At 42.8% G+C, this 11427-nt stretch overlaps 1 protein-coding gene across 1 annotated transcript in view; it reads left to right on the top strand.

Moving 5' to 3' along the window:
* Window positions 1-11427, top strand: part of TNR (tenascin R) — a 161593-nt gene that overhangs the window by 113462 nt on the left and 36704 nt on the right. The window contains exons 17-18 of the mRNA XM_006867069.1: window positions 5746-5897; window positions 7245-7341. Of these exons, the coding sequence (XP_006867131.1) occupies window positions 5746-5897; window positions 7245-7341 (249 nt within the window). The remainder of the gene's footprint in view (window positions 1-5745; window positions 5898-7244; window positions 7342-11427) is intronic.

Raw genomic sequence — 11427 nt, 5'->3', positions numbered from 1 at the left:
TTATCGATAAGTATGAATTGATTGCTGTCATTATGTTACTTTTTTGGTGATGTAGATCGTTCTTTGGTTCTGCTTTCTTTCTTGTGTTGACTTTATGTCTTTTGAGTTGTTTCTGGTTGGTTTCCTCCTAGTTTCTCTGTTCGCTTGTTCTGCTTGGGAATTCATTTCTATGATATGTTGTGGAGTGTTAAATTTATTTCTTTGACATTGATATGTTTTTGGCGTTCAGTTGATCTCCCTGTTCTTTTGATTTTTTTCTTTGTAGTCTTGTTCTGTTCTGGACTCCGCTATCTGTTGGCTGTGTTCCAGGTGGATCTCTTCTTGTTGTCTGTTCTTGTTGGTTCTCTGTCCACAGAACTCCCGTTAGGATGTTTTGAAATGCTGGGTTGGTTTTGATAAAATTTCTCAAATTCTGTTTATCCTGGAATGTTTTGATTGAACCATCATATTTGATTGATAGTTTTGTTGGATAGACGATTCTTGGTTGACAGTTTTTTTCTTGCAGAGCTTTGTATATGTCTCCCCATTGTAGAGTCTGGGTTTTAGCAAATGAGAATAGCATGAGATATGATTTCCCTATATTACAAAAAGAGCACTCCAGTTGAAATGTAGAGAACGATGCAAATGGGGCCAGAGTGGCAACAGAGATGCCAAGTAGGGAGACATTGCAAGATCCAACCCTCTCCTTGTCATTAAATCAAGAACCACAGAAAGCTGCTGGGCTCGTCAACCTAAGTCTGTGGTCAACGTAGTCTGCCATGAATTTGGATCTTCTGATATAAATGAATCCAAGAAATAACAAAACAAATTAGGTCAGAATATTCCTCTATTCTTTGGATACCTTTAAAAGATCTTTGAAAGAAAGATTTAGAACCTTGTGAAACTGACCCTTGGTGGGTAGAATACATGTGGTCTGCAGAGCTTGACCTTCAGCATCTCTGTTTAGGATGAAGTCATTGAAGCTATGTATGCTCTGTTGATTCTCCTTTCCCGCTACCTCCCAGACCTCTGCCTCTCCTTAATGGCTATTTTCACCACTATACTAGAATTCCATTATTAACTCCATCTAATCCAGTCTCCAAACACTGTAATGAGAATGATATTTCTGATAATTGAGCTTAAAATCCATCAAGGGGCTCTCCATCCTATTTCCATCAGGAGAAGATTCAACTCTTTTCATGGCATGATCCACTCCCTGCTTACCCCTCCAGAGCTCTTGCTTATCCATCCAGTTCAGCTGTCTTCCAGATAAACCTTTTGTTTCCCAAATGGACTATGCTTATGCACAGTCCTGGAACACTCTTCTACCAATATGTAGCTAACTTTTATATTAGTTCCTAAAATAAAAAATATTTTATTATTGGCATCCCAGACCCCTGCCTCTCTCCCTGTCCTTATCAGTCTCAACTAGATTGCATACCTCATGTCCATGTTCCCATAGCCTCCTATGTTTACTGGAGTCCTGATGTGGCACTGTGGGTTAATGCACCAGACTGCAAAGCCGTTTGAACTGCAAGGTCAGTGGTTCAAGCTCACCAGCTGCTCCTTGGAAACCCTATACAGGGTCGCTATTGGTTAGAATCAACTCAACTGGCACTTAACAACAACAATATAGCTCTTAGAACTCAGGATTATATATTGCTGTGTCTCCTACCAGAGTGCAAGCAACCTGAAAAGTGGGAGTATGTTATTTTCTTCTTTATATTTCATTGCCTATTCCTGTGTTCCATACAATCAACATACATGGAAGTAGCAGTCAAGAAGTCAAATGACATATTGCATCAAGTAAATCTTCTGCAAAAGACCTCTTTAAAATGTTCAAGAGCAAATATGTTAGTTTAAGGACTAAAGTACGCCTGACCCAAGCCATGGTATTTTCAATAGCTTCATATGTATGTGAAAGTTGGATAATGAATAAAGAAGAATTGATGCATTTGAGATATGGCATTGACCAAGAATATTAAAAGTACTATGGATTGCCAAAAGAACAAATAAATCTGTGCTGGAAGAAGTACAGCCAGAATGCTCCTTAGAAGTGAGGATGGTAAGACTTCATCCCTCATACTTTGGATGCTGTCAGGATGAATCAGGAACTGAAGTAAGACATTATGCTTGGTAAAGTAGAGGATCAGAGAAAAAGAGAAAGACCCCAAACAAGTTGGACTGAAACAGTGGCAGCAATAATGGGCTCAAACACAACAGTGGTGAGCATGGTTCAGGACTGGGTAATGTCTTGTTCTATTATGCATAGGGTCATCATGAGTCAGAACCAACTTTATGGCGCCTAGCAACAACAGTAGCAACAGCCCTGTGTTTAGAACCTAGCAGGCACTCCTTAATGTCCATTCAGTGAATAAACAAGAGAATAAACACATGAATGAACTTAAAGATACTATGAATGAAGTGAACGTAGTAGGTCTGAAGAGCCCTGGTAAGGCACTGTAGGATAAGCACTGGCCTGCTAACCACAAGGTCAGCAATTCAAACCCACCAGCCTTACTCAGAAACCCTATACATGGTCCCTATGGGTCAAACTGAATTGATAGCACACAACAACAACAGGTAGGTTTGACAGCTCATGTGGGTTCAACAATTATCCTTACCCTTTCCACAGTCTCACACTGCTCCCCACGGTCTAGTAAGCCACAGTGCAAACCCTTAAATCTACCTCTAGAAAAAAAAAACAAATGAAAGTTCTGCTGGCCTGCTGGTCATTGAGCTTCTGTGAAGCAGTACAATATGCTTTGCAGCTACAGAGAAACCTGCAGAGGCTGTTCTCAGAGAGAAACATGGATACATAGCTATAAGGCAGCCAGACACTCCCCAGAGCCATTAAACCCGACCGTTTAAAAAAAAAAAAAAAAACAGTGATGGGGGGCACAAAACAAGATAGGGAACAGGGCAGGGACTCTTTCCCCTCAATCACAGCCAGCTGGGGGCCATCAGATTGCTCTGTGCGGCATATAGCTCACTCCACTCCACTCAGCGTTCAGCCTCCAGATGCCCAACACAAACCAATTTCTGAACAATTCTTCCGGTGAATGCCCCAGTCCTGTTGATCTCACAATTACATCTAGAAACACTTAACCATGAGGAATTGCAGTGGACCGATCACTTGGCATTGCTTTCTTCTTAACTTGGTAATCACCACAGACTGTAATGTAAAAAAAGGCAAAGAATGCATCTTCCTCAAGCCAGGCACCAATTGTTGCAACAAAAGGGGTAAAAAAGCCTTCTAGTTTTGTTCTTGGTCCTAAAATGTCTACCTTTGGGGCAGTGTGTGTGGGCTGGGGGGAGAATAACAGTGATGGTCCAAGTGAATCTCAGGTGATAAGACATCTATCACCTCTCCCCTGCAGCATAAAGCATCTGATACCACAGGACACATGCAATGAACACAGCAACCAGGAACCAGTATTCTTATTAGTTAAGCCAGAGCCTAATAATCCCCAAAGCAGAACTAAATGGTCCAAACTGGAACACAAACTCAGGGCATGCCCACTAGGAAAGAGAAACAGAAGGAAGACAGGAAGACAGACCGATGGATTGAGACTCAGTGTAGCCACCCAATCACATGGGTCTCCAAGGTACTAAACAACAAAAGCAACGGTTACAATAGCAACGTCACTGAAAGCTCTAGTCATCTGAGAGCCCTGCCATGGATCATTAGTAAAGCACCCTGTGTTAGGAAGTTGTTGGAGTTCAGTAGACTTCATGCAAAGTCCCTCTGGAGCTGTGTTAACTTCTTCAAGGCACAAGGGCTGTATTCAGCTTGCTGCCAGCTTAACCATGGGCTCTGGTGGAGGGGATTACCAGTCTTTGATTCATTTAAGAAATTAAGACAGTAGGTACTAAATTTATATTCAAGAAGGAAAGGATGTAAGTGACTCAGACCTCCCAGAAAGTGAATGTTCCTAATGTGGAACCAATGGAGACCAAACTTAATTTCTGATAAAGTGGCTAATTTTAGGGAAGGGATATATTTTAGCCTCCTTTCCTCATGAGGGCTCCTCTCATGGGAGAAATAGTTGCTTATCTAATTGGTTACATTGTGAATTCTCACTCACTAGTAGGCAGTATCACCAGATCTTAAAATGTGGAAACCAAATTCCATTCCCTCTCTGGTACTTTTTACTGTTCCTCTGGGTGCTTCAAAGGGTTTGCACTTGACTGCTAACGGAAAAGTTGGTGTTTTTAATACACCCAGTGGTGCTGTGGAAGTAAAGCCTGGTGATCTTCTCTAAAGATTTCAGTGAAGAAATCCCTGTGGAACAGTTCTATTCTGTAAAGCACAAGTTCACCATGAATTGGAATTGACTTGGTGACATTGGATTTGGGATGTTTTGTCAAAGAAAGGTTAAGAAGTGGAATGCACAGTGTCCCAAAGGAGCTCTATGTGGTGGCTGTCTCTCTCTACATCCATGAGATTCCTGTAAAGAATTGCAGTCAATTGTTCAGATCCACCAGGGAGCTCTATGCTACAAATGTAGTGCATTTATTCTGCCACTAGGGGTCACAGTAACAACCCAGCCTCTCTTCAATAACTGCAACAATTCAAGGATACAGGACCACAAGGCTTTTGCTGACCCAGAAGATGATTTTATTTGCAGAGTACCCAAACCCTGTTAACCAAATGACGAGCTCTGCCTTTAACATGCTTGATCAGCTGGTGCAGTCCAGAAACTCTCTTCCTGTGGACTCTCCACTTCTTGGCCTGCCTGCTAAACTTAAATGCTGAGCACTAAAATTTGCCCTGAAGCTAAGCTCTTCAAGACACATGATTTAAGCTACTCTTTCAGCTAATTGGATATTGTTCTACAAATTGGGCTGTTCTCTCTGAAAGATGAGCAGCAATTTACTTCCCCTGCCCTCTCCTTAAACTTAAACTGAACTGTAAAACATGGCCATTTGATTGTTTAGTCCAATCAAGAGATTATTCTACATAAGGATCAGATATCCATCTTCTTGCTAAAGCTGAGCTTATTTGGGCATTCCTTAATGACTGCTGGGAAGATCAGGAAAGGTTTTGCTTAGATGCTTTGACCCTTTTGAAAGGTGATTTATCTTGGTCCATGTAATGGAGTCCTGTTGTAGTACTATAGGATAAGCACTGGACTGCTAATCACAAGGTCAATGGTTCAAACCCATCAGTCACTCTTTGGAAAACCTATACAAGGTCACTATGCGTCAGAACTGACTTGAGGGCACTTAACATGCATCTGAAATTATAACCTGAAAAAACTATAACTAGGTTGCATTAACACACATTCACACTGCAAGGTAAGGGGTAGATTTTTATTATCTGCATTTTACTGATGAAAAAATTGAAATTCAGGAAGTTCATGAGCCAGACCATGAATCTAGCTCTTTGGTTCTTGTTGCTGTTGTTGTTAAGTACCCTCGAGTCAGTTCCATCTCATAGCAACCCTGTATAGAGTTTCTGACAAGCAACTGGTGAGTTTGAACAGAACTTTCTGTACAGTGCATTATCCCACAGTGTCACACCAGGACTCCCTTTGGTTCTTAGATCCTATAAAATTATATTCTGTTTGATAAATCCAATATCAGCTGAAAAGAGAGAATGCAGAACAATACAGGGTGCCCACACTCACACACTATTTGAGATCCAGTGAGGGTTTTGTACAGCTCTTAATGTATCATGAGACCCCTAGGAGCTTCTCTGGTCCAAGGGACATACAGTGGGAATAAGAATCCTTTCTGGAAATTACCTCTTTTCCTGTACAGGGGGCCGGGTGTTCCCTCATCCTCAAGACTGTGCCCAGCATTTGATGAATGGAGATACGCTGAGTGGAGTTTACACCATCTTCCTCAATGGGGAGCTCAGCCAGAAGTTACAGGTGTACTGCGACATGGTCACTGATGGCGGTGGCTGGATTGTAAGTACTTGCCACTACTCTTGCATGTAAAGGTGCATAGTGTTCCAGTCTACCTAGCTCAGCGCTGTCAATCCAAAGTTCTTCTGGCCACACCTTCAACCACCTCCCAAACATCCACCTTGGGACTCCTCATGGCCCTTGGGACACGTATTTAGCAGTGCAATCATAGACTTGGTCAGGCAGGGGAAGAAACAGGCCTATTGAGGCTACCATGAGCTGAATTCAGAGAAGTTAGTGCAGGTAGATGGCGGGGAGAAGGGATCATGGCTCACCTAGGCCAGTGGTCTTGTCAACCCAGGACTGCAGCTGTAGTAAAGCGAGGGTGGAGGAAGCTTCCCTGCAGGAGGAGGCCAGCCTCTTTGTATGGGGAGGTGATTAGGATCCTTCTGTGGGAGAATTGCACATGGCGAAGCAGATGAGGCAGCCAACACTGGTTACAAAGGCCAGTCCTTGCCTCCTGCTTTATTCCCAGAGCTGCCTCAGCCTTCAGGGAATGATCAAGACAGCAGAGTCACTACTTTTTAACACCATCTTCCTCCAGAGCTGGATGAGATAGAACAGACTGGAAGAGAAACTGAATGGCTCCATTAGTCCATGAAAGCTGCAATGCGCATGGCCCTAACACAGTCCAACCTTGACAGAGTCTGTGTGGATGAAAGCCCAGCCCTCCACCCTGGTGGACTCTCCCTCCAACACCGCTCACACACAGCAGTGGGTTATACACAGAGCAAAAACGGGCAGCTTTTGAATAGAGTTGAATAGTGGCTGTGCTCATAACTGCTGCTCTTGGGAAACATTTTCTTTTATGTTTTTGACATATTTGTGCCTCGTTCTTAAAGCATAATTGGAAATTGAAGCCGAGGCTGATTTATTGGAGGTTAAATGGAATTAGCACTTAAACAGCTTGGAAAAGGAATGATATGCAGTTGCTTTGCCTGCAATACGATGATGACAGTTACTAGCTGATTCGAAGTTGGTCCTGTTCTTTTGGTGAAAAACGCTTTCTAATGCACTCCATGGTGCAAAAGATTAATTGAGAGCCAAACCTAGTTCCCCTGCCAGTTCTGGGGCTTTATATGTATCTGGAATTCTTTTCTACATTGCAGGGGTGCAAATTAGTGTCAACATCACACCACAGCCTATTCATCAGAAGTGTCTGCGCTTCAAGAGAAGGGCTTGGAGCATCTCCTACAACAGCTGCTCTGTCAATACCCAGCTCTGTTCTCTAATGTCCCGTATAGGGCATCTTTGTTACTGCAGATAGAAAACTCAGTTTATAGCAATTTTCCTGATTGCAGTTTCTCTTCCTTATCATCCCTTTTCTTTTTATTTCCTTTCTTTTCACAGGTTTTTCAGAGACGGCAGAATGGCCAAACTGATTTTTTCCGGAAATGGACCGATTACCGGGCTGGCTTCGGGAACTTGGAGGATGAGTTTTGGCTGGGTAACACCTCCTTTGTGCTTTCCCTTGATGTGCTGTCCTGCCTTTTTGTCCATCCCTCTCCTTTCTGTGTCCATCTGGGATTATCAGAAACCCTCCCTGCCTCTGTTGAGAGGCTGACAGCTTGCAAATTGCTTTCAGTACCTTTTGCTCTGTTTGGCTCCACTATTGATCTGTTTTTATCTTATTGTGGTGTTTTCCTCTTTGCTCTGTCTCTTCCCATCCTCATTAATAGTCTCTTATGCTGATGGGTCTTGACAGGAAGCAACTACAAAGGGAGTGAGAGCCTGGGGAATGGGCAGGTCTGGGGAGGTCACACACAGGCTGGCAGGCCAGCTCGCAGAGGCAGACCCCAGCTAGCCAGCCTGCAGGTCAGGACAGAAATGAATCCAGATACTCTGCTTAGCTCTTCGAAGGAATGTTATTACCTGATTTGGGAGGAGGAAAAAAATTAAAATGACATGAGAGGTGACTGGCAATTTCCTGGAGATCTGGCACAAACAGGAGGTGTAGATTGAAAAGTGAACTGGAGTGAGAAGGTGAATGCATACTTGCCCAGGCAGATGCTGGCGGGAGGGGGCGGGGGGGGGGCACTGAAAACCATCAGCTTCACGTAGCCTGTTTTTCCTCTGGCTTAGACTTCAGGGGCCAGGGTAAGGCAAATGCGCATGCTCCATATCTGTGGTCTCCTCTTTCTCCATCTTTCTATTGGATGCTCAGAACAATCCCCCTAACAAGTCACTCTGCTTCCAGAACCACTCCCTGCCATTACCCACAGGGTCACAGGGTCATTAGGTTGATCTTCCTACACACTCAGAATTTTGTTGTTCTTTTGAGTTGTGCTGTCGAGTCTGTTCCAACTCATAGTGACCCTGTATAGAATTTCTGAGTAGCAGCTGGTGGGTTTGAACCGCCTACCTTGCCATCTGCAGTCCAGTGCTTATCCTACAGCACCCCAACAGATTCTCCCCTACAAAGTACCTTTATTCCTAATCTTCCCACTCCTACCCAACACCAAACTCCAAGCATGCGGACCCACTCATGTTTCTTCAGCAAGGAGTGCTCTCTCAGCCAAAAATCTCTTCTCCTGTATACTTTGCTTTCCATCACTATATATATTCAAAGATCTCCCTAGCCATTTTTCTCACCCTTTGACTGTGGAAGAATTGGTTATTACCTCTTTTGTAGCCCAAATCAGTGTCCATTTTACTTTTTGTCTCTCTTGACTATACTAAGGAAGCTTCCTTCAGGGCTGAGACTACCTCAAACTCATCTTCTAACCCAATTGACTACTACAGTGCCCATTACTGTCTACAGTGACCACTACTATCTAAAATTGAGATGCCAGTCTGTCAGTCAAGCTATCAATGATAAGAATTTATTGAGTACCTATTAGATTCCTGAAGCATGGTGGTTTTGTAGGATAAGCATGGGACTGCACAAGGTCAATGGATCAAGCCCACCAGCTGCTCCATGGGAGAAAGATGAGACTTTCTGCTTCCGCAATTTTTTTTAAAGCCTCAGAAACCCAATAGCTATGAGTTGGAACTAACTCAATGGCACTTAACAACAACAACATTAGATACCCAAATATGTGCTTGATATTGTAGATCATTGAAAAATAAGGTAAGAATTATGTAAAAATAAAAATTATGATAGAGAACTCAAGTGAATAATAAAATATCCTTATCTTTAAAGAGTTTACAACAGCTTGGGAGAAATAAACCAGTGCACCCACAAGTAGATCATTCTCAAGTTTCTCCAACCTCAGGCGCATGTTCCATTTTCACAATTTTTGTCATATCTGTGAAATATCTGGTCTGTTATATACTCAGGAGTCTTGGTGTAGTGCTTTGGGTTAATGTGCTGGACTGCAAAGTCGGTTTGAACTGCAATATTGGCAGTTCAAGCTCCTCAGCTGCTCCTCTGAAACTCTATACAGGGTTGCTATGGGTTGGAACCAACTCAATGGCACTTAACAACAACAAAAAATCATGCACTCAATTGTCTTATATATCAAGTTGTTTTATTTGATGACATCTATTTCATGTGTGTGAAAGAAACTTTATACCACTACCAAAAATTTGAAAACTAGTTATCATATACCATAAATTAACAGTAACTTTAAGTTTAAATACAATGAAAATAAAATATTAAATGACTGCCTAAAATGGAAGCCCCAAGTCTGTTGATGCTGTTATTAAAAATGTAAATTAGAAAGTATTAGATGTTAAACCACGGGGTGCTAAAACCAATAGTTATGATTAGGTTTAGGGTTCCTCTTTGATCTATTAAGGAAGATGGAAAATGACTATAGTGAATATATCTCACTCCATGTTCAAGATGAGGTCCTGATGTGGTGCTATAGAATAAGCCCTGGACTGCTAACCACACAGTCAGCACTTCAAGCTCACCAGTCACTCCTTGAAAATCCTATACAGAATTTCTGTGAATTGGAACCTACTCACCAGCTCTGTTAGCGTAGTGGTTACGAATCGGGCTGCGAATCTTAATGTCAGTGGTTCGAAACTACCAGCTGCTCCACAGGAGAAAGATGAGGCTTTCTACTCCTGTAAACATTTACACCCTCAGAAACCCTGTACAGGGTCGCTATGGGTCGGAACCGACTCAACGGCACTTAACAACAACAACAACAACAACACCAGAACTTAAAAACAACAGTATGTTCAAGGTTATTTAGTACCTTATTCCAAAATTATTTCCTGGACCACACTGGGAAAATGCTGTGCTAACTGATCAGTTAATGGCGGGAAACAACAACACAAAACAAACTCACTTCCATCAAGTCAATTCCAACGCATAGCGACCCTATATAAAGTTTCCAATCTTTATGGGAGCAGAGAGCCTTATCATTCTCCGGTGGAGAGGCTAGTGGGTTTGATCATCTGACCTTGCAGTTAGCAGCCCCATGCCTAACCCACAGCACCACCAGGGATCCTTACTGTGAGAAGGCCACAGATATTCAGAGAAGGAAGAGATCAACTTTATTGAGAATGAAGGTGGGAGAGGAACAAGAAGAATGGGAAAGTGGGAATTCTTTTCACGTGTGCAAACTGGAGGATCATGTGGAAAACCCACCCAAGCAGAGGAAAGGTGCAAATCAGGGAAGAAAGAAAATCGGGTCACTTGAGCTGGATGAAAGCACATTGTTGTTGTTGTGTGCCAACAAGTTGGTTCCAACTCAAAGTGACTTGTACAGGGATCCCAAGACTATATATCTCTCCAGAGGCAGAAAGCCTCATCCTTCTCCCAAATATTGTTGTTGTTAAGTGCCGTCAAGTCAGTTGCAACACATAGCGACACTGTATAGGGTTTCCAAGAAGCAGCTGGTGAGCTTGAACCAGCGACCTTGCAGTTTGAATGACTTTGCAGCCTGATGCATTAGCTCACAGCGCCACAGGACTCCCAAATATTAAGGAACCTAGAAGTAACAAGAGAGATTTTTTTAAAGTTTTATTGTAAATTATGTGACAGTTTATATGCGAGAACATCAGTTTTACATTTATCCTATTGTATATTGTTTCATTGCCATGGTTATAATCCCCTCCATGCATCACCAGTCAATGAAAGGGCACATCCTATAAGCCTGCTCTTCCACTCTCCCACCCCCCTCCCCCAGTCTTCAACACGCAGACCCTCTCCCTCCCTGGGTCCTAAGTCCCCAGCTGTTCCATCTCTCCATGTTATCATCTCTGCCTCCATCTCAGGGATTGCTGCCTCTCTGGGTAGGGTTCTGCTCTCCGCTCTACTCCCTTCATGGTACCAGGGACCTCTACTCCTAGCCTGCAAAGTTAATCACTCCCCTCCTTGCCACAAAATGTCTACTTTTGCATTTACAACCTTCACAATCAGTCCTGGTAACAATTATTCACCCTTGTATCATAAGAGAGCTATCCGCATTTCCTTCAATCAGTCCCGCTTAGACAGCTAGAATACTACTCTGTGGAGATTCTACCTTCCTCCACACCCTCTGGATCTAGGTTCCCTCTTTTTTTTTTTTTTTAAATGTTTTATTGTGAATTATGTGATAGTTTACATGGGAGAACATTCGTTTTACATTCATCCTAT

This window comes from Chrysochloris asiatica, unplaced genomic scaffold (genome assembly GCF_000296735.1).
Source record: "Chrysochloris asiatica unplaced genomic scaffold, ChrAsi1.0 scaffold00100, whole genome shotgun sequence".
Classification (NCBI taxonomy): Eukaryota; Metazoa; Chordata; class Mammalia; order Afrosoricida; family Chrysochloridae; genus Chrysochloris; species Chrysochloris asiatica.
The sequence above is the reverse complement of the archived record's forward strand: the minus strand, read 5'-3'. Positions and strand labels throughout refer to the sequence as shown.